General features: G+C 37.0%; 4 protein-coding genes across 7 annotated transcripts; all 4 read right to left on the reverse strand.

Moving 5' to 3' along the window:
* Positions 1-5,977: 5,977 nt before the first annotated feature.
* On the reverse strand, positions 5,978-7,616 carry LOC129321281 (cold-regulated 413 plasma membrane protein 2-like). Its single transcript, XM_054966999.1, has 5 exons — positions 7,403-7,616; positions 7,118-7,300; positions 6,789-6,896; positions 6,622-6,692; positions 5,978-6,357 (listed from the first exon to the last, which is right to left on the reverse strand). The coding sequence occupies exons 2-5, from the start codon at positions 7,291-7,293 to the stop codon at positions 6,104-6,106; spliced, it is 609 nt and encodes a 202-aa protein (XP_054822974.1). The 5' UTR covers positions 7,294-7,300; positions 7,403-7,616; the 3' UTR covers positions 5,978-6,103.
* A 1,200-nt stretch (positions 7,617-8,816) lies between these two features.
* On the reverse strand, positions 8,817-12,031 carry LOC129321900 (BTB/POZ domain-containing protein At5g66560). The gene is made up of 4 exons (XM_054967865.1): positions 11,699-12,031; positions 11,541-11,610; positions 10,122-11,420; positions 8,817-10,028 (listed from the first exon to the last, which is right to left on the reverse strand). The coding sequence occupies exons 1-4, from the start codon at positions 11,737-11,739 to the stop codon at positions 9,462-9,464; spliced, it is 1,977 nt and encodes a 658-aa protein (XP_054823840.1). The 5' UTR covers positions 11,740-12,031; the 3' UTR covers positions 8,817-9,461.
* Positions 12,032-16,111: 4,080 nt separating this feature from the next.
* LOC129321901 (uncharacterized) lies at positions 16,112-20,643 on the reverse strand. The gene is made up of 6 exons (XM_054967866.1): positions 20,142-20,643; positions 18,905-19,158; positions 17,626-17,826; positions 17,377-17,467; positions 16,955-17,177; positions 16,112-16,864 (listed from the first exon to the last, which is right to left on the reverse strand). The coding sequence occupies exons 1-6, from the start codon at positions 20,432-20,434 to the stop codon at positions 16,538-16,540; spliced, it is 1,389 nt and encodes a 462-aa protein (XP_054823841.1). The 5' UTR covers positions 20,435-20,643; the 3' UTR covers positions 16,112-16,537.
* A 2,562-nt stretch (positions 20,644-23,205) lies between these two features.
* On the reverse strand, positions 23,206-27,154 carry LOC129323208 (wall-associated receptor kinase-like 14). 4 transcript variants are annotated; one of them, XM_054969816.1, is made up of 4 exons: positions 26,843-27,154; positions 25,822-26,569; positions 24,796-24,870; positions 23,206-24,690 (listed from the first exon to the last, which is right to left on the reverse strand). In XM_054969816.1, exons 2-4 carry the CDS (start codon positions 26,549-26,551, stop codon positions 23,426-23,428), a joined length of 2,070 nt encoding a protein of 689 aa, XP_054825791.1. In that variant the 5' UTR covers positions 26,552-26,569; positions 26,843-27,154; the 3' UTR covers positions 23,206-23,425. The 4 variants fall into 4 exon arrangements, with proteins under 4 accessions (XP_054825791.1, XP_054825789.1, XP_054825787.1 ...); XM_054969814.1 differs by having other exon boundaries at positions 25,822-26,662; XM_054969812.1 differs by having other exon boundaries at positions 25,822-26,669.
* Positions 27,155-27,553: the final 399 nt, after the last annotated feature.

Consider the following 27,553-nt stretch of genomic DNA (forward strand, 5'->3'; position numbering starts at 1 on the left):
TTTTGTAAGTAAAATATTGTTGTAAAATTTTAAAAACTGTTTTGATAACTACTAAAAGGACAAATTGGTCTACTAGCTAAAAAATCTTGTGTTCAAAAAATATAGACTAAATTTTTAAAAATTTAAAAATATGGCCAACTTATATTGATATATAAAAATTTTATCATTGATATAATAAGAGTTTATTATTTATATACAATAATATATTATTGAAAAATATAATCAATTAATCATAATATAAAATATAATAAATATTGAATTGTTTGCTTGATTTGGTTATATGATATGGATTATATCAGCTAGAAGCCTCCTAACTAATCAATAGAGTTTGAATCAGATAAAAGTTGAATTTAATATTTTTCACCACTTTTAATATTTTTTATTTATAAATAATACAACAAAGATTTTCTTTATTAGATCGAGAGTGGGTGATTGAGGTGAGATGGTGCAGAAGAAGTGTGAACGAAGTTGCCGATACCTTGGCTCGTGAAGCTATGGACGACTCTGAGGGCTGTGTACTGTCGTGTTGGCTCCCACGTTCTTGCTGCATGTTCTTGAGCAAGACTCTTGCACTATTCAGTGCTTGTGGTTAGTTTCTTTCGTACTTATTCAATCAAAAAATTTAAAAATAAGAAAAATTTTTTTTTAAATAAATTAAATACAAAAGTCCAGTTTGTTTTTTAGTTTTTAAAAATAAAAATAAAAAAATTGTTTTGAGCACATATTTTGAAGTTGACTGTTTTCAAAATTATTCTTATTTTTTGTTTTTGAAAACATAAAATAGAAACATCTTAATGCTTTTTTTACTTTATTTTTAAAGCAATGATCATTGGAAATTTTTTTTAGTTATGATTAATCTTTATATTAAGTTATCACTATCAACCAATATTAATTCTTACTATTGGTTGGATTTTTAACTTTAAAATTATTTTAAATTAACATAATAAAATAAATTTGTGTTTTGTTTTGTTTTAAAAATTTTTAAAAAATTGGTTTACAAAATGATTTTAAAAAATTAAAAAAATAAGAACAAAACCAAACAAGTCCTGCATATCTCTTGTATAATCTTATATTTCTCGTGTGTGTTTGTGAAGTTTTTAATAGATTTTAAAAATACATGCAAAAATATATTAGGGTTTAAATATTTTCATATTTATTTGTGTGTAGAAACGTTCTCACTCCACTAAATACAATTAACAAATGGAACACATGGTAATCAAAAGATTAGCTTAAAGAGTGATTACTAAGATTTAATTCAAAAGCAAGGGATCCCAAGTTTTCTAAATAAAAACGAGTTAAAATTGATCAAAATCTTTCATATTAGAGTAAAAATAAGTTTCTAAAGTATGAGATAGTTCAGAGGAGTGAAAGAAGTCAAAAACGGTTGAAAAACAAAACATGTGCTGTAATTCAAAGCCATGCGTCATGGGTCGTGCATGTTGCGCCGCGATGTGTTGCTCTCTGTACCACGCGCCACGGCTCAGGTGCCATGCCCCGCGGCATATTGTATGAAATTTCACTGGTTCTACTGTCATTTGACAGCAAAAATCAGAAAAACTTCTGACTCATCATGATTCTCCATCCGAATGACGAGATCTAGGTGTCTACGAAAAGCTTTTTATATGAACTAGCTAATGGCATGGGTTTCACCCCCAAAACAAGTCGCACTAAGAAGTTGGACGTTCAAACACATTTTAACCACTTTTCAATACTTTTACACAAAAATGGGTGTCCAAAACCCTTAACAAGCACCAAAAGCTTTTCCTAACACCTGGATCATGTCCAATGGACCTAAGACTATCAGTATAACATATCACAAGCATCGAAACATTAGTATAACTAAAATTCACTCCTCAACCCTAATTTACCAAAAACAAAGGAGAAGGTAATTTGCCATTGCATTTAATTCAAATCATTCAAAACATGCTCAAATTTTCATTTCTACACTTGTACTAATATTTTAGCCCTATAAACACACATACACACACATATCAACATACCCAAAAGCTAGGAGCCCAAAATACAATTTTAACATTTCCAACAACCAAAATAGTGCAAGTATGGTGATATACATTCTAGACTTGGCAATTTATATGCTATTATACAATTAAATCTAAACTAAAGGCATACAAAAGGAATATGCTAATTCCCCACCTCCTTAGTCTTCTCCCTCTTAACACTAGAGCTGGAGCCTGAAAAATATTAAATAAGAGGGGTGAGTCTAGTCACTCAGTAATCAAAGTTAAACCTACCCTATGCAGTTATATATCAATTATAAAATAAATACATGCATAAGGAGATCAAATATGTAAACAAGTCCACATATATTACAATTTATTATTTATCACTCTGTAACTTCTTTACTCACATAATTAGGTGCATTGTTACCATGTTCTCAGATATTTGAAATGACCCATACTCTTGCGACCTGCCACAATTTAACACGTATGACACGTCATATATTTGCTTAGGCAATAATCAACCAACATTATATCCTCTTTATTTCTTCAAACTAAAACTGTGGGTTAGAGCTCCGTTCGTGTCATTGGACTACCCAAACTCACCAATCATGAGGTATGACCCGACCAAAGATCATAAGACTCACTCTCGAATCACAGTTTTTTCCATTTTTAAATCCCTGAGGTGTCTCATATCCTAGGCTACTCTCTTCATTGAATCGGTGGAGATAGCTAGGTTATAGTTCCTCGATAAACTATGGAACAGTCCCTCGACAAACAGTGGGATAAGACTATACCCCCGTGCATCGGAGGTTAGCCTAAATATTATATAAATTTTCTCTACTCCTGAATTTCTAGGTGAACTCCCGTCACTGATCATGCCATAATCATTACTAACTTGTTTTCACCTTTTTGTTTTCATATACTTACTTTTACAACAACCACATTGGACTCACGACCTTGTGCTACTCAAGTGTGTATTCTCATTATTTTCTCAAAATTCATTTCTCATTGACAAACAATTATCTCTACATGTCATCCCATTTATCTTTTTTTCCAACAATAAAAGCATGCTCATAGTTAAGATCCTCTTGACTTTGCATTTTGCATTTTCAAGTCAAAAGTAACTTTTTCATACAGTTGATGAAAGTAATATGCACCTTTTACTATAACAGTCAATTCTATACATGTAATATTCATAATTTGTATTCAACAATTAATTAATATACAACTACCTAAAGTAGAGTTTTTCTCCGGTTACCTCAAACCTTTGAGAAGTCAAAGGTTTACCCCTCAATCACCTAGCTTTCAACTTTGAATTTTCACTCCAATAGATGACCAAGAGTCAAAACTATAATCAACCAAATTAAATTCCATCAACATAACAAACTCAAACATTTGAACCTTCAATCTTTATTTTTAAATTGGCCAACATTCACTTTACAAGAGGTGAAACTTAACCATTAAATTTAATAATTACTTTTAGCCCTTAATAACAGTAATGAGCCATTAAATCTCCATTAATGGCATCACAACCTCAAACCACCCATAATAAATGGGATTTTCGGACATTAATGGTGCCCCAATAACCTAAGACACTAAAAATCATTATACCTAGGTTTAGATACTCTAATTTACCTCCATTAACTCCATTTGAGTCAACAAATTTAGATCCATAACCTATATGAATTGAAATCTCACTTTTACTATCGAACTCTAACCATAAACTCATAAATGTAGAAGAAATGGAGAGATTAAAGAGTATGATACTTGGGTGTTTGTAGCCTTCAAAATGCTCCCAAAGTCATTCCCAAGTAAACCCTAGGAGAGTTTTGGCATGCCTCTTCTTTCTCTCTTTTCTTTTCTCCCTATTTCTGTCTCATTTCACGTCTGATAAACTATAAAAAATGGCCATGCACCGCAACAAATGCACAATATGCTGCGATGTATGGCACAAAGAGGTCCTCCTTCGCTCAAAAATGGCTCTCCATTGCGACGGATGATCTACGCGTCGTGACGTGTGGCACAGTAACTTCAACTCTTCCTTTTCTTATCCTTTTGATGCTCAGGTCGCCCACCTCGATACCAGACCCACAACTAAGGCTGAAATACCACTAAATATAATTATTAGACCTCTCTGGCCACATACTACTTCAACTTACTTAATTACCCTAATTAAATTTAATTAATTAGGAAATTAAAACTCAAGATGTTACATGTGCAAAATAACTTAGTTAAATTTTATGTTATTATCTTATATGACATTTTGCATGGAAGAATCTTTAGTTCAAGTTTTGACTTAGCATGTGAAGAGCATTAAGGACACGTGATTGAAACTTAAATTTGGACCTAAAATGGCGTGAAACACAAGGTTAGTAAAGCACACATGAAGCTTACATGTATTTACATACAAGGGATCAAGTTGATTTGTCAAAATTCAAGATAATTGCCATGTGTTTGAGAAGTTTGAAAGACAATTTCAGATCTAATTTGAACATGGTTTGGGCATGAATTCCAAGGTGTTTAAGGGGAATACAAGTGCTTAACATGTGCATGCATATATGGGATTAGAAGAAAAATATTGAAATTATCGTCCAAGTTGACTTGCAACCTAAACTACCTTTAACCTTACTTGACCTAATGACTTGTAATTAGTTTTTTAAAAACTTGTTTACCAAGTCTCCTACTCTCAATTTCATCCAAACACATTTAGAGAGTCTTAGGATTGAATTTTCAAATCATTCACTTACATTTTCACATTTCAAGCTTTAAGTTCATCAAATTCTCTTACTTATCTCTCTACACTTCCACTCTCTCTCCTTCACATCTCTCAATCTAACCATCCAAATTCTATAAAAATTATCTCATTCTCTTCCTCTCTTCTTCCTTTACATAACCTAAAAGTTTTCACAAGCATCCAAGTCTTGCTTCCTTAGGCGATTTTCGAGAGAAGTTTTAGCCATGAGATTAAAGCTTCATCTTGTTCATCACTTAAAGATGTAAGGCTAAATTTTTGAAATAGCTATTATGAGGAGGAGGAAACCTTGAGATTGAATTATTTTTTAGCTAGTTTTAAATTTCTCTCTCTACTTTTTCTCTTTAGAATTACAAATTTTGTATGACTCTTTGATCTTATAATCTCAAGTGATAATTCATATAATTGAGAGAAGCTTGTTGTAACTTGAGTTTTGTTATTTTGAGTGCATAATTTCAGCCTCCTCAAGTTAATTCATAATCCTGGTTAGCTTAACAAGTTAAGCATATTTTCTTGTTTGTCATAATCTTGCTAACTTGATTGCATGTGAATATTTTCATGAATTATAATCTTGAGCATGTTGATTCCATTATATGTGCTCGACCTAATTAACTCATGTTTGTAACACTTTGGTTGAGTTTCTTGCTAGCTAGGCTTTGGCTTATTCTAAAACCATAATTTTGGATTAAGGTTGGTCAAGGGGGTGTCTAAGTTTTGGTGAATATAACTAAGTGACTTAAACCAAAGAGAAGAGAGAGGAGATCACACTAGTTAAGTTGTAATCAGACAAAGATAGGTGATCAAATCTATATAGGAGTTCCTAGCTTGAATAGGGTTTACACACACCCACTCCATTCCCCTTTTAATTAGGTTAATTAGCTTAATTAATTTTGAGCTTTAATCTGTCTCAAACTCCATTAACTTGCAGTACACTTCAAATCTAAATTTTTTAATGAAGTCTCCTCATAAAAGAATGACTTAAGTTCACACTATCACTACATTAGTATAATTTAGTATTATTTTGTTAAGGTGACAACGGCCTTAGTTAAAATTTGGCAACAAAAAAAACCTTTAAAAAATCAAGCTATGACATGACAAGTTTCTGCTCTAAATTGCTACCTTTGATTAAATTACCCATCCTGTGATTACTACTATGACATCTTTCTGGTTCCACACACAAGAAGGAAGCTCTTAAGAAGATGCAGGGAAAAACAAAAAAAATAAAATAAAATTTCTATGGAATTGCATATCCAAATGAGTTGGTATTATTGAAAGAACAGCCTCATCAGTGACAAACTGGTCGGCTCTTAAAGGCAAATTTGTCATAAAACACACATGCTGTGAATCTGCCAGAAGGAAAGTATTATCAGTGTTGATGATTGCAATACTTCTATAAAAAATGGATAACCAGGCCCCACACAGGGTAAGCTAAGAGAAGGAGGATGCCAATGGTATTAGATATTCCATAGCTCTGCGTGAAAGAATTCCTGAATCCACCAGAAGCCCTGACATGTTCTTGAAGCAGGTAACAGCCAATGATAAGGTCTATCACTATTCCAACCCAGCTGTGCCTCAATGCGAGAGCAAAGAAGTTAGGAGCCACCAGCAACAAAAGGATCAACGAACCAGGAATTTCCAGCCAATCTACATGCATACATTAAATAGCTTCAGCCGACCAAATCTTATCAGTTTGTTCAATTTTCCATCCTATTTACAAGGCAACACCAGTTTCGAGCCAGCAAATTGGCCGGCATTGAGTAGTTCAGTTTCTGCTATATGTTAACGATGTGTCAGATGGTGGTGGGAATTTCTGTTTTACCCACAAACACACTTTGTGTGGCATAATTAATTATCAATTATTAATATCATATAAAGGAGAGGGGCAATAACACCTTGGCTTAACCTTACCAGGGAAATGTCGAGGGAAGAAAAGTCTAAGGACAACGGCGATGAAAGCAATCCATTTCCCAACCTCTCCTCTAAATGAAACAAGTAAAAATTTTAGTCAGAGAAACAAAATAAAGAAATGGGAACCAAGAAAGTGCTGTGAGTTATTAACTAACAGAAATGATCACCTTAAAAAGTGGAAAAGTGACCCTGGAAAACTGAAGAACACGTAGGGAACCAATAATGAAGTCAGCATATTTGATCTCCAGTTTGTGCGATCCAGTATCAATAAGTAACTGGAATAAACATTTTTCAGACAAGTCAAATTGATGTGAATTGTCTGCCGTCACTGTTTATCAGTAAACGAGCTCACCAGCAATTTTTCCCCTTCAATCACCAAAGAAAAGAGCGGCTGACCGCAATAAAGTATATCAACAAACCAAGAAAAGGACATTCATGAATCTAAATCAAGTTAAAAGGTCAGCATCGGCTAAGGGATGTGAGCCGAGAGACATACATAGCAGCAAAGGAGGCTAGCCATCTAAGAAAAGAAGTGCCAAAGCGCAAGCCTCCTAGCTTGGTGGCATCGTTGATGAGCTTCTTGGCTGCAAGTTTGAGCTCATATACGTCGGAATCTATCAAAGTGGCCATTGCAGGATCCACTTTCAGCGCCATATGCTCCATCCTGCCCATCCTGCTTCTGGACTTGGAAGAAAAATGCATTAGTCTCTCACAATTTATTTCTTATAGAGATTTAGACAGGTAAAAAGTTGAGGAAAAACGCCCTTAGATTAATATTTACCTCTTATTTTGAAGTGGAGGTTGTTTCTATGACTAGAATATAGATAATGAAGTGCAGCGAGTGAATGAGGGTGACAAGAAGATTGGCGTGTATGGGGAATGAAAAGCCAGTTTCAAGTTCAAAATAACTCGTGGAGGAATATGTAAACAGCGCGAAATTTCGGATCTCAACTGTTTAACTCTAACTGCATGGGGGCTTGCAGGATTCAGTATTCACCGTTTCTAGGTGACGTGCCATTGGAGCTCTGACACTTGTCACACCATGGCTTCTTGCTTGGATTTGACCCAAATCTGTTATTGTTGTATTCAATCAATGGCATTCCCAGATACTTAAAAAAAAAAAAAATCCCTGGGGGGTGGGGGGTCCTAAAGAAGTGCGTTGCTTGGTATTTGGCATATGAACTATCAGAATCAGCACCGATTTTTCTGTCCTTATAATTTGGCCGGAACGTCTGTCCATTGTGTCCATTGTGGGCACCTAGACAGCAAATCATGACAATGTTGCCACAAAATTAAGTACGAAGTTAACTTTTTCTCACATAATAAATTGAAGGGATCAACGCCTTAAAAATATTATATTAAAATATTGGAGAGAATATAAGTTTCATTTTTAAAACTGAAAATACATCTAGTGTGATTTGTCTTTTTTTTTTTTTGATGTAATGCATTTAATTCTAAAAATTTTAATTGATGAAGGTCAAAGGTAAAGAAGTTCATGTCACAGTAGCTTCTGTAACAATGAGGCTGTTCTCATATCCCATCATCTGTTTTTGAAGACATTATTACATGGATACAGTACAAAATATTATTTATAATTTATTCAATAAAATTATGGTAATTCAATCAACTAAACTTTTATATGTTATTATTTTTAATGATTTTATTATTATGATAGAATGCTTATTTAATTTCTTACTTATTTTCTTTCTACTATTATTAATGAGAATTAATTTATATTAAATAATATTTAAATATTATGTTTTTATTAGATAAATTATAAATGAAATAATATGCTAGGTCCATTCAAGATTTTCTCATCTTTTTATGCCTTCATTTAATTATGAATTGGCTGTTTTGTTAATATACTTATGAAAAAATGTTGTTCTGGGCCAGTCGGAGTTGGAAGTTTTTAACAAAAACATTCCATGTCCAAGATATTAGCACCCTGTCATGTCAAATAATAAATATTTGACTGAAGATAAAATCAAAAAAATTGGCTGTTGTAAAACACTCAAATCGTGGTCGATATTTATCCACGAGGATGATCCACTTATCTTTGATGCGTGGAATATGTTTTTGAGGGGAACCAATCCCAAATTTGAATTAATTGATCACAAATAGTTTGAAGGCCTTTGCAATTAGAGGATTGTTTTTATTCTGGGGTGGTGGGGCAAAAACAAAAAGTAGACGTTCCAGAGAGGAAGGGGAAGGTTTCCATTTTCTACGTTAACGTTACTTTTCCTCGCACTAAAGTTCAATTCTCCCCGTGATAATAATAAAAATAAAGACAGTCTTGCTCTCAAAAGAGGGCGCTCCCGAGTCAAACCTATGGTCCATGAAATTCTTCATCCGTCATCATTATTGCTGGGCGGGTAGATTTATAGAACGAAGTCAAAGAATAATAGGTTTGACAGATAGCACCACATTTGGATAACAGATTTGCTCAACAAGAGAAGGGAAGAATCATGTCTGCAGCAGCCTCTCACTGAGAGAATGAAGGAGCCTTTTAGGGGCTACTCTAATCCTCAGCTGCAAAAGCACCTTCCATTGGAAGCAATGATTATGGGCAACCAACAAAGCGTCCAAAGCTTGAAAAAAAGAACCTGCGTTTTAATGTCCCCACTATGGCACGAATTGTATCCTTCATGCTCTGTCCATCCACATCACCTCCAAAGCCGCCTCATTTCGACATTTACCAAATCACCCTAATAATTGGCCTTCCCCTGTTTGCCTTTTTCTTTTCTTAAATTGATCAATGCTTCATCAGGAAGACACGTGGCGGCAAATTACAGTGAGATCTAGCGGCACACATGCGGACCGACTCCACGGGATTGGCTGCCCTACTCGCCACGAGGGTGATCCCGACGCTGCTGTTGCTGGGATCGTCCTTGACGTCGATCGGCGACCGCTGATTCATGAGAATCACAGACTTGCGTTTTGAATGTGCAACCAAATTTCTTTCTCCAGCCGCTTCTTTGCTGACGCTGAGGGCTCGATTTGTCAATCTTCTCCACCACTTTCTTCATTGATGAACATTCGCGTTCCAGCTGATGCACCCGCGTCCTCATGCTATCCATGTCCAAGCGTAGCACCTGATTCTCCCTCACCGCCACCCGCCACGCGTTGATGCTATCCTGCGCTCCTGCCACTATTTCTCCGTCACCCTCCTCTTCCCTTCGCAACGCCGCCGACGGCCTCCCTGGCTCTGAAGCCGCCTCTGCTGCCATTAGGGTCCCTGCGATGGCATGTCTCAGCTGAAGCTGCTCGAAGAACAGCACTTGAACCACTGCTCGTAATGGAAGTCTCTCGTTCTGTGCTGCGTGAGTGCACGCTTCTAGTGTCAGTTTCTGACAGTCCAGTACTCCGCATATATTTTCCCTTTCTGCCTCCGAAATCCGTGGATGTGCCTGCAATTAAGGAACAAAAAAAAATTTTGGTACATGAATGTGTTTGATTGTGTAATTGTATAACTTTGAGACAGAAATTGTGTGAATGAAAACCTTGAGAAAGACATCTACGGCGCGATAGAGACCATCGTCGAAGAGCCTGGCTTGACTGGGGAGAGAGAGGGCGAAATTGTAAAACTTATCGGGCTTGAGGTTTGCGTCGGAAGCTATCTCAGAAAGATAGCCGTCGATTAGTTTCCCAACAACCATCAGCGACGGCGACCTAGTGACACCGCCATCACCATCGACTGCAGCAGCGTTTCTTTCTTCTAAACCGGCCAAGAAATGGGCTAGAATTCTTTCCACACAGTCAACATCGTAGAGCGTTTCATTAAGGTACGAATAGCTCGGTATGAGAAGATCGTCTAGTGTGGCCTCTTCGAGCTGCGATCCTATCTTCTTCTCCAATGCATCTCTGCCTGCTTCGGAAACGTCCAATATATTGGCCGTTCTCAATAATCCGAACAGAAACCTTGTTGCCGTTGGGGACCCGGAGCTCTTCTTCAGGGGCAGATTGGAGAGTACAAACTCCAGCAGCTCTTTCTGTTCAGCCTTTGAAACAACAGAAGAGGACGACGACGACGACGACGATGTCGTCATTGGCCTTCTGCTCGACCTTGAAGCACCTGGAATGTGTTTCTTCGCATAGTACATGAGGCAGCTTTCTATTATATCTGGGCTCAAATCTGCCCCTCTCATGGCATGAATCAATTGTTTGAACAGGGGCAAACTCAGAAGCCCAAGATCCTCAAACCAAGAGTCCCCTCTAGGGACGCTCTTTCTTCTTCCTCTGGACTCAATTCCGTTCCACAAGACCTGCTTCGACAAGGAACTCCGAGTGGTGGCATCGTTAGCTCCGGCGTCAGTAACCGGCCATCCAAACAAAGCCGGATTGGCCGAGGGCGCTCTGGAAACAACGGAATCTATACACCTCTGTGGAATGGCTAAAGTCTCCGACAGAGGCATCAAGCTCTCGATTGATTTTAGGGCTTTAATGGAGTCCTTGATGTTCTTGAGCACAGACTGTGATAAGAACCTTTCTGTCTTGGAGATGAGGTTGTCTTCAGAGTACTCTTCGGTCATTTCAAGGAACTCCGCGGCACAACGGAGAGGAGCCACATTGGATGCGGACAAATCGATTTTGACGCCGTAGCAGAATTTAGCAGCCATCTCGAAGGCTTCGGAGCCGCCAGGGAAGTCTGTGAATGTTATATGACAGTGTTCTTCTGCAATTTCGTCTTCTTCCTTCGCTTCTTCGATGCCAGATGCTTGGGTCTTCGCTGACGGGGGATGATTTGATTCTTGTTCAGTTATCTGCTGGTGGAGCTTTCGACTTTTTGCCATTAGGGGAAACTGATACACAGTGGACAAGTTTCAGACGAGATACAGAACAGAATATTGTCGGTATTGTTACTGGAATAGGTTTTGCAGGTGTATGCAAAAGAAGATTCATATTCTAATTTGTACGCTCACCTTGTGAAGGTGGAAGCTCATGTCATCCACTTCGATAATAATGTCGCTGGGCAGTCCATTAGTGCAGAACCTGAGAAGAAAAACTGTGAGAAAATACTGCGGAAATTACAGAGGACGAGGAAAAGGGGTTGAAGTAGACAGAGTAATATTCAGCGAACCATGCTTGCCCTTTGGAGCTAGACGTCTCCGCTTCTGCCATTTCTCAGCAAAAAATGTGATTCTCCAGAAATCTCAGAGAGCCGGATCCATGGAAATTAGACGATTTTAATGATGTCAGTTGAAATGGAATCCAAAGACACAGAAAACTTTGCGAGTATATATGAGAATGGACGGTAAGAAATGTGACTGAGAAAAACGAGAACAAAAGTTGGAGAACGCCCTGAATTATAGAAGGCGTACAGTGGGTGAAACGGACTTGACCTGCATAGCCAATGGAAATGAGGAGAGAGGATGAGAACGAAAGCTATAATAGTGTTTGCCTGTGCTCTCTTTTGAGTTTCTATGAAGGAAGAGAAGAAGGGCAATAATAATAATAATAATAATAAAAGAGGCATTTAAAAAAGGTGAAACAGATAGGAATCCACATACTGAAACCGGACAAATGGACCATGAACAAATTCCTAAAAAGGGGATCACATTTGATCGTTTTCCTTCCTTTACCAAAACCACTTTTCATTTGAATCAGATCAGAAACTCATCGACTCTTTCTCACTCTGGTGACTCAAGAGACGGCGAATGGCCTTCATGAAAAACCATATTCACCCAAAAAGCTACATCACAATGCTCGCCTGCTGAGTTCTATCTAGTTTTTCCTGTAAGTGATAGAATCTCTTGATCAGAATTATTGTTTCTTCACCTCTTGAGCCTTGACTTGTTTCCCTTCGTTCAACACATTAAATTCGTCATGAACCGGATATTTTATACTGCTAATATGACATTGTGATTTGAGGTTCATGAATTGATGGCCAAAAAGAAGGTTCATAAATTTGGTCCCAGCACAAATAAATAGCCACATGTAATTCATGTCATGACCCTTAGAAGTGAAAATAGGTCAGACACTTAACAAGATCTATAGCTTGATCTATTTCAGGTTTACCCTAACCTATTTATTAAATAGGCTTAAGTAAAGCTAAAGCTTTTAATTAAGCTTATTTAATTAAATAAGTCAAGTTTATTTTTTAAAACCTAACTTATGAGCCCAACAAGCCAACATATTTATATATGTGTATATATATTATATACTATATTACAAACACATTAATTTCACTATATAATTTTTAATCAATTTATTCTTTACTACTTTTTTTTTGTTTTTTTTTGATAAAGTATTCTTTATTACTTTTAATTATATTTTCAACCATATTTTACTTATATATTAATTTTAATATTGTCACTTTATTTTTATATTATATTATAGTTAGTAAATTCTTTCAATTTTTATATATTATAATTGATAACTTATGTTATATATTATATATTATAATAACCTTGAAGTATATTTAAAATGTTTGAAACTAAAATGCGAGTCTATTTAAAAAATTTTATTTTTAAGTAGGCTTTTAAATGGGCTTGTAGGTTAGGATAAGTTTTAAATAGACTTAAGCCTGAGTCATAAAAAAAAACTTTATATAAGCTTCAAGTTAGACTCAAGTCTCTGATTTACCACACAACTTTAAACCTATTTGATTAAAACTTGACTTAGTCCAGCCTATTTTTACCCTAGTGGCCTGGAAAAAGAAAAAAAAATGTTACTCAATAACCCAAAAATGCCCTCTGATCTTTTCTTCCTTATAATTTATGGCTCCCTTTAATGGATAAACAACCAATGTGGGGTACAGTATTACAATCATACACGGAAAATGAAATGGGAATACTCAAGATTTCAAACGGAGAGGGCTGAAAAAGTGGACAAATATTAAATTATTGGAAATGGGAAAATTGTTCTGAGTGAAACGATAGTATCCATGCTAATAACAATTTGAAGGCTTATAGAATGATGCAAGGGAAAAGTCAAAACAAACCCCACTTACTCCCTTTGAGTTTCAAGGCCAGGGAGGCGAGTTGCTGTAAGATTGACAAATTTTTAAGAAGGGAGTGTATATCTTTATTGAGGCTTTTTCCTATGCTTGGTAACTATTTTAGGACATTTTGCGCAAAGAGATAAATCGATGGGGTGTTAGCATAGCCACCCTTTTCGGCATCCTAAACCTGAAAGACTATGAAAACAAAAGAAGCAAAGACAAAATTTCTCAAAGTCACAGCTAAGCACATGCAGAGCATGTTTGATTTCAATTTGCAAGACCCATACTCACACTTGAGTTAAAGTAACCCCGACTAGCTTGATTTTCCTAGGCTCAAGTTCCAGTCCAGACAACCAAACCAGAAGGGGAAAAAATAAATTCTACCCCTAAACCCATGATTTAGCCAAAACAACTATTAACTTTTTTTAATTCTGCGTTGAAGCTAAACTCAAGTATTGCAAACTTTTACCGAACACCTCGTAATTGATGATGTGTGATTTCATTTGTGCGCATGATTGCGGCCACTTCCAACCACTTCCAACTCCGATCATAATTTGTGATTTCTTTTGTAACCTTGTTCTTGAAATTTATAATTTCTTCTCTAAGCCATACATGCCAATACAGAGCAAAAATGTGGGGTAAAGAAGGGAGCACAAATCCATGTCGAAAGAATGAAAAGCAATACAAAACTACGGAAGCTTAATGCGCCAAGTTGAAGCCTTTAATCACCAAGCACAATAACAGGAATTTCTTCATTATTAATTGTTCCATTAACATACAAAAGTGAAAAAACACGAAGGTTGATGCTGATCAGAATAGTATATTAGTTTAAGTTGACCAATGCTGCATCAGAACGTGACATTCTTTTTAGTAATAAATGACTCTACCATCAGCGCAAGTATATCGCACATAGCCTACAACAGAACTAAAATAACTACCACAGACCAGCATCCAATGCTAAGTATCTGAGAATTTCCATCGCCTGCAGAAAGCAACATCAGGGAAAAGCCAATGCCATCTTTTAGAATGAATCAATATTGAATATTTGGAATAAGCCATTTCACCCGAGGCACTTCACTACACACAAATATATGCTCGTTACTCAATTCCGTTTGTTCTTGCCCCTCAAAAGCAGCTATTATCCGGGTCCAATTGTGCCATTAATAAATCACATGCATTCTCACAAATGAATTCCTTTTAAAGTAATATCTAGAAATAAAGCAATCACTAAAGAAAAATGACCTATTCCCGTTTCACACCAAACGCAATTAGAAAAAACCAGCTTGAATTCTGTCCTAAGGTGGTGAAGAATTGAAAAGGTTACTTGACTTCCCAAGTGCGTTCTGTTGAGTGTTGAATTAGCTAAGACACAATTTTTGGAAGTGAAGGAAGTGGTACCTTCGCTGATAAGTGGCTTTGGGGAGGAGGATGTGAGGGAATCACAAACACGGTGCTTTTCCTCATCAATGCTTCGGGGCTTGCAGCATCTGCCACCCCATTACTTTTCACAAATCTTGCAGTCCACCTTTTGTTTTTGTTTTTTTTTTTAATACAAAGGTCACATAAAAAACATGTCAGACTTGAAACAACAAATACTAAGCCAAATCGGCTAACGTGATATCCTTGTAAATCTCACAAATCTACACTTCTTATTTGGCATACAAAGGCCGCGTTAAAAACGTGCAGAAGTTAACATGAAATACTGGAACAAACCTTGTAATCTACCTTCTAACACATACTTTTCAACTTGCCACTCTTCGCTGCCTCACATAATGGAAGAACCAGCTAATTATCTTCGCTACCACCCCTTTGTTCCCTCTTCCCATCATTCCTTTCTTCGGCCGACTACGCCAGTCAATCCTAGGAAGAGCTCATCACTGAAGATCACGTTTTCAATAGATCACACACACATATACATGTAGTTCAATGCGCAGTTGAATGTTACACCCACTCAAGTTTGCAACTGTAATCCTTGGAGAAGGCAGTAGTGGCTCCGCAATACGCCAATCCCGTTGTTGGACATATTATGTCCTTTGGATCTTTTGTTTCTGCATTACCAATTACGCTTATACAAAGGGCGAAATAAACAGGACGCGTAATCCACGGAAGGAGAGTATTTTCAAATAACTCATCCCAAAGACCGTGTTTAAAATGTGTCTGTCTTAGCAACTACGCTTATACAAGTGGGAAGTATACAGCAGGAGCACTCCAAGGAATACTCTCAGAGAACAAACGTCCCAGAGATAACGTTCTTGGAGGGCAAATGTCTTATTTTTTCCCCTCATACAACAGCTCTTCAATAGCCTTCGTCACGTTTGTCTCATAATCTAAAGTATCTACGCTCTTTTCATGTCAAAATCCTAATGCGTCAAAGTATGCCTATTTCGTATTTTAACTGGAGAGGCCGAGATGGCCACCTTTTTCCCAAATAAAAGCGCGACAAAATATTTGCTGAATGGTAACTTGATCTCAGCCCACATCCAGTTAAATAACACTCGACCTCCAAACCTCATTTTAGCGCTCACATTCCGTAATTCCACTCCGCAGAAATGACACGAGACAGATGGCAGATTTATTATCTATATCATTTTCAAACATTAAGCACAAATGCAACTCCAAATTCTGACAGCCTATAGTGCTTAACATAATTGAAAACCCATGGTTTTAGTACGAGTGCGACAGATAACTAATGCATGATGATGACTCATGCACATAGAACCCAACGTGTTCAACATACGTGATAACAATCCACGGTTATACTACAAGAGGAACAGATAACCACAAATGACTGATCATTTTGATGCTTGAAGAATCCACTCTAAGGGGGAAAATAACGGATTGGCACTAATCCCCTATAGGCAGTCAACTGCGCAGCTTGTCATAGTTTATCTCTCCATTACTCCAAAAGACACCGAGATATATAACTGCTTTCCAAATAAAATCTCCACATATTAGTAGGCCAAAGACCTAATTAGATCAAGAGGCCCTGGCATCACTGTTATCCTTGGAAGTTTCTAGCGATGGTTTCTTCGTTGGGTTTGCTTCTTCCACAGTGGCATTCAAAGTTCGCTTAACCCCTCGTCCTACCACGCCGAGATGCGTGACTTCAGCAGATCCATTTGAATGAGCGGTGGAAACAGTTGGAGAGTCAAAACCTCCACTGCTATTAGCAGTAGCCATCTGTGAAGAACTTACTTGTGAAGATGATAGTGGCTTCCCAGCACCTGCCTTGGCAGCTGCTAATCCAAGAATCTCAGAGAGGATAGATTTTGGGTTCGAAATCAACTGTTGCAGATCTTCAAGCTGCATATGATTCAAAAGAGTCATAAATTTGATATCAAAACAACAGCACGAAAACACACTAAATATCTTCCGAAAGTTTATTGAGTCTACCTTCCTTTCCAACTCACTTGAGAGACCTGTCAGCGTGTCAATCTCTGCTTGTTTATCTGCAATTGACTTATCAGATTCAGAAGCAGTGGTTATTGATTCTGACTTAATTTCATTTGTGAGGCGGTGTATTCGTTCCTTGCAGACACATGCAGCCTTCTGGCAATATGACATTGCTTCTTGAGGCTTAGAATTAACCTCCAGACACAAACATATACGGAAATTTCTGTATTTGCCAGCTAAGGTTTCAACCTACACATTCCTAAATCACGCTGCTCAGTAATCTGCATTCAGTAATTTATTAAAACCTCTTAACTTGATTCATTTTACTGTAACATTTACTCAGGCTAAGTCTAAGTTCTTCAGTCAAGTCAAGTCGTATCACATCTCAAAACAAGGGAAGGTCATGAAAGTAACAAGGATACAAATCAGCAATTTTTCTATCGTCTGGTACAACCAGCTGCTCTAGGATGGACAATGCCTTCTTGTAATCACTGAGAGATGTTTCAAAATCCTCTGTACAGAACACAGTACAAGAAACATCCTGCTTTTAGCAAGGTCAGAGCCTTAATCCCGTTCATTCATTTTTTGGGGTTAGGGGATGAGAGAAAAGGTAAGGTTCAAACTAAATAACATGAATTTATCAGGCCAGGAAAAAAAAAAAAATCAAGAACCTCTTTCCAGTGCAACGTCTGCCAATGCTGACAATATGTCCACATGTTCCATAGTATCGCTAGAGTGCTTTTCAACAATGGCTCTTGCAATATCAAGCATTTTCCAGGCCAAATCCAGGTCAGAATCATCTTCATCACCTTCAGCTAAGTCGTCATCATCATCACTATCCTTGTCATCTTCTTGGTCTTCCTTTGTCGACACTGTTTAAAAAAAAAGGTACAGCTAATACTGAAAACCCAGTTTTCATGCAAACAACACCTCAGGGTCATGAAATAATTAAAGACATAAAACATGATGCAATCAAATATACAGCTACAGAAATGACTGCATGCTAGATTCATTCCATCAGACAAGCAACATCATCAAAGTTGGCGTGTATCTCAGCAATTTCAGAAGACACTATGACACATTTGTATTCTTAACCTTCCTAAGTTGTATAAACTGACCATGAGCTTTTTTATCGTACTATCTTACCATAGTCTTTTTTAAATCTCTCATAGCATGCACCACAGAAGGAAAGTCTAACTAGATTAGGTAACTGGCAAACCAGAATCTACCGTAAAACCTGAGGCAATACTCCACCTGCAAGCCTCATATGCCACTATGTCACTTCATCGACATTTTAGTTTTTGTTATCTCAGTTGCTTCACAAGTAAACAGCTGCGATAAATGTGTCTGAATTTGCAAATGACTGAATCTAACAGCAAATATGTTATTTTAACGTTGTGCTCTAGTAATTGCACTCGTTTCTCCATATGAAGTTATAGATTCTCAAACGTCAGGGATGAAGCCATCAAAACCTTCAAACACAAAAACAGATGGACACTTGATATAGCAATACTACATAGAAGGTGGATCAAGCAGATATTCATCGCTACCGCTCCCTTACTTGTAGTGCTACATGAACAACATGAGAAAGCAGATCACCACAGCATATTATACATAACACATTATAATATTGTAACCCTGAATAGAAGGTGCAATATTGGATACTCTTCATTCCTCCCCACCCTCCCTCTCTCTTATCTGCAATGATTAGTGACAGAGGCAGAAGAAAGCAGATCAAAATAGTATATTAAACAGGAACCCCAATGTCTCATCAAGTATAACCTGCACTTTTTCATTGAGAAATAAGTTATATATTATCATAAAAGTTACCACCACAACATCACGAGGAGGGAAAAAGCAATAACTAGAGCACTTTTAACACAAGGATGAAAGAGAAGTGAACTGCATTGAAATCTACAGATTAGTATAAACTAGAAGTGACCCACTTACCATCATCTAATGCTGCATCCTGGTTATTCGAATTCACATCCTGCTCGTTATTGCTTAAAATGGATGTTGTGGAAGATTCAGCAGCAGAATTCTTAATAGACCCATCTTTAGTGGAGCCTTCTTGAGATTCACTCTCCTTCTTCGGAACATCAGCCAAAGGATCAGCTTCCTCCTGAGCCTTGTATAGCAGCGCACACCCATATTTGTAGTAAGTGTGGACGCATTCAGGAGCAAGTTCACCAAACTTGGCAACTCTATTGATTTAAACAACACAAATAGTCATTGTAGAGCAAGCAGCCAAAACAAAACTTGCTTAACAATCCACGCATGGTTACCACAAAATGATAGCTCATAGCAGTGATAACAATTGATAATTACAAAATTAAGTGATAAAGTTGTGAAGTAGCATCAATTGACTACTACATCAAGGCTTTTAAAAAGGAAACTGGATAAGCGTATGTTCTACAGAATCAAACACATAAGTCAGTGAGGTTGACCTTTGACAAGGCACTGACATGTTTATCTCACAAAAATAAGTCAAAGCAAACTAATTAGGATTTCAATTAAAGGAAGCGTTGTCGGCCATAATTGAATAAACAAACACAGGCAGCATTCGCATGGCAGTCTGTCCTTCTGAGAATTTGATGTGTAACTCATAAAAGAAATATTAGACACTTGTCAGTTAGTAGTCAGGGATATGAGAGGAATAAACATAGTCAGGATAGCGTCTATATACATAGGACGTGTAAACCTGAAAATGGTATGTTTTTTGAGATATCATTCTGAAGTTAGTCTCTTTCTCTTATTTTCTCTTTCTCTGTCTTTCGTCTCTTCCCTTCTGTTTCCTTCTATCTTTCTTTCCTATTTCTTCTGTTTTTCTTCCATTTCTCTCTCTCCTCTACATTCCTACGCATCAGAATTTCACTAATCTTATTCCCATTCTTATTGTATAAGGGTTAACCGCCACAGCTTCTACTCACAACACTTAAGAAGTCAAGTTTACCAATTAAGCACCGGTCACCCGGACTCCATATAAGAAACGATTGAATTGAAATGACCAAACGAATGAATATTCCCAATGGATTGGAGAAAACATGACCGAAAAATGAAAGGAAAGAACCAATGGGAAGCAGTAGGATAAGTATTTCTATTTCCCGCAGTTTCTTCCGGAACTAAATTCCAGGGAAACGACAAGAAAAACGATTTTACAGCAACCAATAAAAAATGAAGGCTCAACCTGATCTCCAGAGCACGGCTAAAGCTCTCAGCTGCCTCGCTGAAATCGTTCTCTTTCATTGCCTTGTATCCCAGCTGGAACAACTCATCCGCGTATTCCAGGGACTTTTCACGATCGACGTCGGACGCCGGAGCCGAAGTTTCAGCAGCGTTGTGATTAGTGATGGTTGATTCTGTGCTGGTATGGGCGCTGGAGTCCGTTTCTAAGGCGGCTTCCTCAGAGGTGAGGTTTTTGTCACGTGCATTGGGGTTTAGGGTTTCCTCGACCTTTTGGGATTCGGTTTGTTCGGCCATGGCTGCTAAAGTGTAGGTGTTAGTGCTTCTTCCACCGAGTTTTGCTGTAGACGGGGAAGAAAGAGTATACTTTTGTCCCTTCTGCTTCAGCGCGAGGTCTGCACTAGCTGGGTGTCTCTCTTCTTTGCGTACTTCAAAACCTCTTGGGGCGGAAATGGCACTGACACATATTCGAAAAGTTCGGGTCGGAAAAAAGTGACCCGATAAAGAACTTTACCCGCGTCGTTCAACAACCAGCTTGAAAATGGCGCAAATCATGTATGGCGGGATGCAATAAGCATTATGAGCCCAAAAACATAGCAATAAAAGAATCGCAGCAGCACTAGACCGAGTGCATGTATAGCTTTCCCTTAATCAAAAATCAATTTGTCAAGTTCGTTTAATAAAAATTAATTTATTTAAAATTAATTATTATAATAAAGTTTACATTTAAATATATTTTTAAAAAAACTAATTTGATAAACTAAAATTTATTTAAATTATATATAATAAAAATAATTTTTGAATGTATTATCACCTTAAAAGGGAGATTGATTTTTATAATTTATAATATTTATTATACAAATACAATATATTAAAAATGTTTGAAAAATACTCCCTCCGTTAAAAAATGTAAGGTATTTTTAGCCAAATTTTACCCCCAATAAAGTAGTTATCTACTTTTAAACTAATCCTATCTTTTCATATTTACACTTATTAAATATCTTATAATAAATATAAAGTAATTATTAATAGAGGCACTTTTGGAGATAAGCAATGATTACACCTCGAAAGATTAAACATAACTTACATTTTTTAACATTTAACTTTTTCAAAAATTCTTTATATTTTTGAATGGAGAGAGTATGTGATAAAAATTTTAAATGACATAAAAACTGATATGTTAAATAATAAACATATAAAATATAATATTTGATATATTAGATAAAAATTATATCAATAGTTGAACAATAATACTGAAAATTAAAATTATTAATAAATAACAACCTGATAAGATGGGAGTTTGGATTTGCCTGAGCACAAGATGATAATATCCAACACACAGATACACTTTTGGAATCCACTTTTAAAAGAGAATAAATTGGGTCACTAGCCTAAAAAAATCTTGTATCTAAAAAACATAGACTAAATTTTTAAAAATTTAAGAATATAGCCAGTTTATATTAATATATAAAAAATTTATAAAAAATTTATCATTTATACACAACGGTATATCATTGACAAATATAATAAATTAGTCATAATTTAAAATATAATAAATATTAAATTATTTATTTTGTTTGGTTTTATAACATGAACTATGTCTGTAAAAACTCCTTTAAAAAACATAGGAAAAATTAATCTTTTAATCTTTCAACTTTTAATTCATTTATAACTCAATCCCTTGACTATGACTCACTATGACTCAATTCCTTAATTATAACTCGTATATGATTCAATCCCTCAACTTTTGAATCACTTACAAATTAGTTCCTAAACTTTTGTTAATTTTTTTTTATATTAGCTTATAACTCATATCAATGGGTAAGGGGAGAATATTTTAAGATAATATATGAGCATTTTTGTATCCCTCTTATTTGATAAAAAAATTTTAAAAAAATTAAAAAATAAGGACCGAGTTATAAGTGAATCAAAAGTTGAAGGACTAAGTCACAGCAAATTATAGTTGAGGGATTGAATTGTTACGAATTATAGTTGAGAGATTGAGTTACAAGTGAGTTAAAAGTTGAAGGATTAAAAAATTAATTTTTTCAAAAATCTATCATAAGTTACATTTGAAAAATTTAGTTTTAGCTACCTTCAGGGTGCATTTTTAGAATGTGCATTCTTTTTTAAAAAAATTTTACCAAACTACTTTCAACTTTTTGAAAGTTCCAAAAAGACTTTCAAAAAGTTAAATCAAAGTTATCCAAACATGTGTTGACTTCCATATGCTTATTTTCATTGCAATTAAAAAGAATGAATGATGGTTAGTTTTTAATAATTTTTTAAAAAAATAAATTATAGATATAATTATAAATTGAAAATATTTAATTACATATAAGATATTTAAATTTTAAATATAACTTTCAATTTGCAAGAAAATTGTTGTCAATAACTATATAAATAAATATTTATCACTCATCTTTTAAATTTAAATATCAGGAATCTAACTATCATTTATTACTTATTTTGAAACTTTATTGTCATCATTCTGTTTTTTTATTATATTTAAGATTATTTTAAAATATAGTAAATATATCATTGGATAATAATGCTATAATTAAAATAGTTATAGTGTTCAGTAAAAATAAAATCATGTATCTTTTATGCCGAGGTTTCTAATGAAGTGAACACTAGTCCCCAATTCACGTCTTCCTTGATTCAAGGTTACCATTAAAAACCTAAGTGTTATGATACCATTAAAAACTTGCTTGAAAAGTAGTCATGCACTCTTGCATGCAGAGAATGTTGTCAAAAAATCAAAACCAAAATCTCAACCATGGATATTGCTCAGCATCTTCAGTGAAAAACGAAAGAAACAGGAAGAGCATTTGAGCTGGTGGAGCGCGGCTGTGAAGATGGTGGCTGGTTCGAGGAGATGGCTCGCGATGACAATGAGGTGGATAGTGTATGAGATTATTGGATCTGAGAAAGGAGTGAGAAGAGGAGAGGACCATAATGTTAAACATGTAATTTTGACATCCTAGGGTGATTTCACAGTGGGAATGCTCATTCCTCTCATTTTTGGACATTTACAAGTATTTTTGTTTATATTCATACATAACAAGTAGTTAAAAGATTTTTTTTTTTAACATAACGAATTAAAAGGACAAATAAACTGTGTTGGTGTAGGTAAATTTAGGCTTACACTTTACATGGGAATTAGGTACTATCTGTAGTTTTCTGCATGAACATTTCAAATCCAAATCAACGGTGATATTTTATATCGGACCTCGTTAGCGTACATTGTAGCTTCCCGTCCAAAATTAATAAGCAAGACTACACAAGTCATTGAGCCACATTTCCCAACAAGCTATTCGAAGAAGGCGAGCTATGTCCACTTGACCAGGGGTCATGTACCGACACAGGGGAGCTATCCCTTACCTCTGCCCTCTCTGCAACAATCAATCTCTCGCTCTCTACTCGTTCTTCATTAATTTGAACATCACTAAGTGGTTTCTCACTTTTATCTGCTAGTGATGAACGCACCGATCCCACCGATGATGCCACACACAAGGTTTCGTCGATGGTTACCCATCCACTGCGTCTAATGTGGTCTAGCTCCTCTGCCACTTCCATCATGGTAGGCCTCATGTCACTATGAAAAGCAAGGCACCTGAATGCAAGCTCAGCCACTTTGTGAACGGAATAGAGTGTCCAAGCATCTCTGTGCGGCTCTAGGAAGGGATCTATGATCTCGTCCACACAACCCCTCCTTATTCTATCGACAGCCAGTGCGGCCAAATTAACCTCATTGTGAGGTCGACCAAAGTCAACCACTTTGAGGGCTGTTATTATCTCTATCAAAACCACTCCGAAGCTATAAACATCACTTTTATCAGAAAGATGGTAATTCTGGTGATACTGAGGATCCACGTAGCCTGGAGTCCCTTGCGGGGCAGTTGAGATATGTGATATTTCGGTCATTCCAAGCCTGGAAAGCCCAAAGTCTGCTACTTTTGAATTGAAGTTGTAGTCCAGCAGTATATTGCTGGATTTGATGTCTCTGTGATAGATTGGAGGATCAATGGCAGAATGGAGATATGATATGGCATTAGCAGTTTCGGTGGCGATGGTGAGCCTAATCGTCCACGGAAGCCCTTTACCGTTCTCTCTCTGTAAATGCTGAGACAACGTTCCATTGGGCATAAACTCATAAACAAGAATCTGTTCACCATCCTCTATGCAGCAGCCCAGTAGACGAACTAAATTTGGGTGACTGACAGAAGAAAGGAGCTTGATTTCATTCATGACCTGGTCAACACTATCGGGGTCTCTCTGTCTTATTTTTTTAATCGCAACGAAATCATCGTTGTGGAGTTTTCCTGCATAAACTGTACCAAAAGCCCCAGTTCCAAGCCTCTGTTTCTCTGAGAAAAAATTCGTCGCTCTCTCTATTTCTCTGTACGGATAGAAAGGAACACTAGAGTTGCCTGCAGCTTCACGCAATAGGCGCTTTACAGTCATTTGCTTCTTCAAACAGTAGGAACGGCGACGTACATAATAACCTAGGAGACACAGAATTGCCATTATCAAAGCTCCCGCAATGATCCCTGTAAGCACAGTAAGAATCGTGTTGGTCAATCAAAAAAACTTTTATGTATGACCTGACGAAATTAAATAATCAAGTTGGCTACAAATTAAAGGGGAGGTTGTACCTCCAGCAAGAAAACCGACTTTAGCTGCTGTCCCACATCCTCCAGAGCTCAGTGTCGAAGCGTTGCAATTAGAAACTGAAGAGACAGTAACAATAGAAAAAGAAATAAGCAGAGAGATATTAGAAACAGGAAGCTCTAAGCACGCAGCACGTACGCCTCCTAAGTTTTAACCAAACTCCATAGACTTGCGAGTTATAAGCAATTAGTAAGGCCCAAAAACAGGATATCTGAATTTATTCAAACACTGCTCATGATCTTCATGCTATGATTTATTTTACTGAGTCTCCCATGTCTCGACTCTCGCGTACGAATAGGGATTGTGCTCAGACAGCTTCGATTTGAATTTGTTTTATTAGTCGTCAAAATAGACATAAATTTTTGACAAACAAATAAACATTATTTAAAGCATGTCGGCGATGCCCTGTGCATTTTTCCCACGTTGTGAATGCATTGTCTCTGATCCTCGCTTTTGGCCAGCTCAGAAAAAGTTTGACGTCTGAACACATCTTACCAGACACGTGCTTATCCTAATCTCGATCCATACTAGACGAGCAGCTACAAAATTTTGACCTTTCAAGCATTCTTTATTTTGCAAGTTAACTCTCTGAGCAACAATGCACATTTTCTGGCCAAGGACCAAATTGATCCAACGGTGCTATCTCCTCCCTAGCAAGGAGAGCACTCGGGTTCAATCTAGCCCGTAGAAGTGCGTGTGTTGTGATTGTCTTAAAAACTTTCTGGGCAAGGGCAACTAATCAAACAAAGGAGAGAGGAATAGAGCCTCTAGCTAATATTCAAAGTGATAAACGTTGATATTCCGCAGCAAAGGTTGAAATGCCAAATACGACCCAACAAATCAAATGTCACCTTAGTGACCCTTGCATAAAGCACACCCTAATCATTTCATTATTCCCAAACTAAAATAAATGCCCGTTACCATCATTAATGAATCACTAGATCATCCATTACCGTTATATTATTATATCTATCCATGAGAATCAAAATATAAAATAATAGTAAACTCACCTGATCCCCGGCAACCGGTGCCATTCAAGAACCCATCTCCGTGATAACCTTCAAGGCAGTGACACCTAAAACCGAACTTTCCGGGAGCGACGTTGACATTTGTACACGTGGCATTGGGAGAGCATTGGCATTGGCCTTCAAGCCACCACGCCAGCTCTAGCGTCTGAAACTGGAGCGAAACCTCTGGGTCTTCCTCTTTCCTCTGGTCAACAGCTATAGACGAGAACAAGAATTTGCACCCAGTTTGGATCACATCCTCGAATCTCAGAACATCAAAAGCTGCCAGGCCTGGGCCTCGCGTAAAGCAACTTATGTTATCACTTCTGTTATCGCAGCCATCCAACTGTATCTGATTGCTCATAAAACTTGAGGTGGGTATAACGCAGCCGCCAAGCGCAGATGTACAATTTTGCACGAGAAGGCTGTTGTTCACTATGGGAGCATAGTTCGTGGTGAAAAGGGGCTCAATGGATTGCAAAGTGCGGTTGCATTTCGCTGGAAGATGGATGGATATGCTGCTAGACGTTAAGTTCTGAACCAGAAACTCCCTAATTTGCATTTGGTCGCTGCTACAGTTCAGTTGGATTTGGCTACCTTCGGAGAACCCAAAAGGATACGGCAAGGAATTTCCTCCGCACGTGTTATGGTGCGTGCTCTTGTTTTCGGCTTTTGTTGAGTGAATCATCAAGAGTGTGAGAAGAATAGAAAACCTTTTCCGGTAACGAAACATTGTTGGATGCAAACTGAACTGGTATTGGACCAGACAAGAAAATCATCAGCTTCCGCAACCAAATAAAAGAAACCAGAGTTGTTGCCGGAGACTCGACTCAAATTATGAATTCTGATTCCTTAAATTAGAAAATCTCAACTGTGAGTATCTGATTGAGTTGCCTATTAAATGAGAAGTAAAAGCCTGCCATCGTTTCCGTTGGGCAGCCATCAATTTCAATAAATGCTCAAAAATGAAAATTTGAATTTCGTTTCAGTTCTAAAGGGATGGTCGTGAACTAATAAATCATACCTTGAAGCTTCTGCAATGGTTGATATGAATTGCTGCGGCAGAAATATCTCGCTAGCCGAACATAACGAGTTTGAATACGGAAGATAATAAATTTTCATTTAAGAAGGAAAGGAAAAGAGAAAAGCGGCAGATTTTTAAAGTTGTTCTCCGGCAACTGTGTAAAAACTAAAAGGGTCGGGCCTAAAATAAAACGAGAGATAGGAAGGCAAGTCGCAGATTTGTTCGAGCGGTCGCGTCATTCCCACTTGGAGGACCCATCATGGAATGCAGACAGTCAGTTTTGTAGGATTTCAGTCAAAAGACGAATATAGCCTTCACCTCAGCAAAATATATGTCATCCACCAGTCCGTGTTAAACTTAATTTGACATTAATTTATTAAACGCGGGATTCATTATTGACATTAGTATAAGAGAGCAGGGATAGAGATATACCCTGGGAGCGAAGGTCAGGGGAGGAGACAGCGATGGCGAAAAGTCGTATACATAGGGGGTTGACTCCCGTGGCTCTCTGTGTAACCTGAGCCCCACCCAACAGTTGCAAAACCAGCTCTTTTTAAAAGAATACTAAGACCCTAATACTAACGATGACGATGCTGATGACGATGCTATTAATGATATCTTTCTCCCCAGCCAAAATATTTGACTAGATTTGCTCCTGATATCTCCAAATCTCTGGATTTTGGACCCAAAACGATGATGACTATTCAATCT

This window comes from Prosopis cineraria, unplaced genomic scaffold (assembly GCF_029017545.1).
Source record: "Prosopis cineraria cultivar Desert tree isolate PC_DT_omini unplaced genomic scaffold, ASM2901754v1 PC10, whole genome shotgun sequence".
Classification (NCBI taxonomy): domain Eukaryota; kingdom Viridiplantae; phylum Streptophyta; class Magnoliopsida; order Fabales; family Fabaceae; genus Prosopis; species Prosopis cineraria.

What these genes read in the sequence shown, in the direction of transcription:
- LOC129321281 (XM_054966999.1), bottom strand. Translation starts at nt 7,293, where the DNA reads ATGGGCAGGATGGAGCATATGGCGCTGAAAGTGGATCCTGCAATGGCC. An exon ending in TCACTTTTCCACTTTTTAAG is followed by an intron (nt 6,693 to 6,788) that starts GTGATCATTTCT and finishes TGTTTCATTTAG; the next exon opens with AGGAGAGGTTGGGAAATGGA. An exon ending in CTTCCCTCGACATTTCCCTG is followed by an intron (nt 6,358 to 6,621) that starts GTAAGGTTAAGC and finishes GTATGCATGTAG; the next exon opens with ATTGGCTGGAAATTCCTGGT.
- LOC129321900 (XM_054967865.1), bottom strand. Translation starts at nt 11,739, where the DNA reads ATGGCAGAAGCGGAGACGTCTAGCTCCAAAGGGCAAGCATG. An exon ending in AGCTCCAAAGGGCAAGCATG is followed by an intron (nt 11,611 to 11,698) that starts GTTCGCTGAATA and finishes TTTTCTTCTCAG; the next exon opens with GTTCTGCACTAATGGACTGC. An exon ending in TGAGCTTCCACCTTCACAAG is followed by an intron (nt 11,421 to 11,540) that starts GTGAGCGTACAA and finishes ACTGTGTATCAG; the next exon opens with TTTCCCCTAATGGCAAAAAG.
- LOC129321901 (XM_054967866.1), bottom strand. Translation starts at nt 20,434, where the DNA reads ATGGCCGAACAAACCGAATCCCAAAAGGTCGAGGAAACCCTAAACCCC. An exon ending in AGCCGTGCTCTGGAGATCAG is followed by an intron (nt 19,159 to 20,141) that starts GTTGAGCCTTCA and finishes TTAAATCAATAG; the next exon opens with AGTTGCCAAGTTTGGTGAAC. An exon ending in GATAGAAAAATTGCTGATTT is followed by an intron (nt 17,178 to 17,376) that starts GTATCCTTGTTA and finishes TGGCAAATACAG; the next exon opens with AAATTTCCGTATATGTTTGT.
- LOC129323208 (XM_054969816.1), bottom strand. Translation starts at nt 26,551, where the DNA reads ATGTTTCGTTACCGGAAAAGGTTTTCTATTCTTCTCACACTCTTGATG. An exon ending in CACCGGTTGCCGGGGATCAG is followed by an intron (nt 24,871 to 25,821) that starts GTGAGTTTACTA and finishes CTGTCTCTTCAG; the next exon opens with TTTCTAATTGCAACGCTTCG. An exon ending in AGTCGGTTTTCTTGCTGGAG is followed by an intron (nt 24,691 to 24,795) that starts GTACAACCTCCC and finishes CTGTGCTTACAG; the next exon opens with GGATCATTGCGGGAGCTTTG.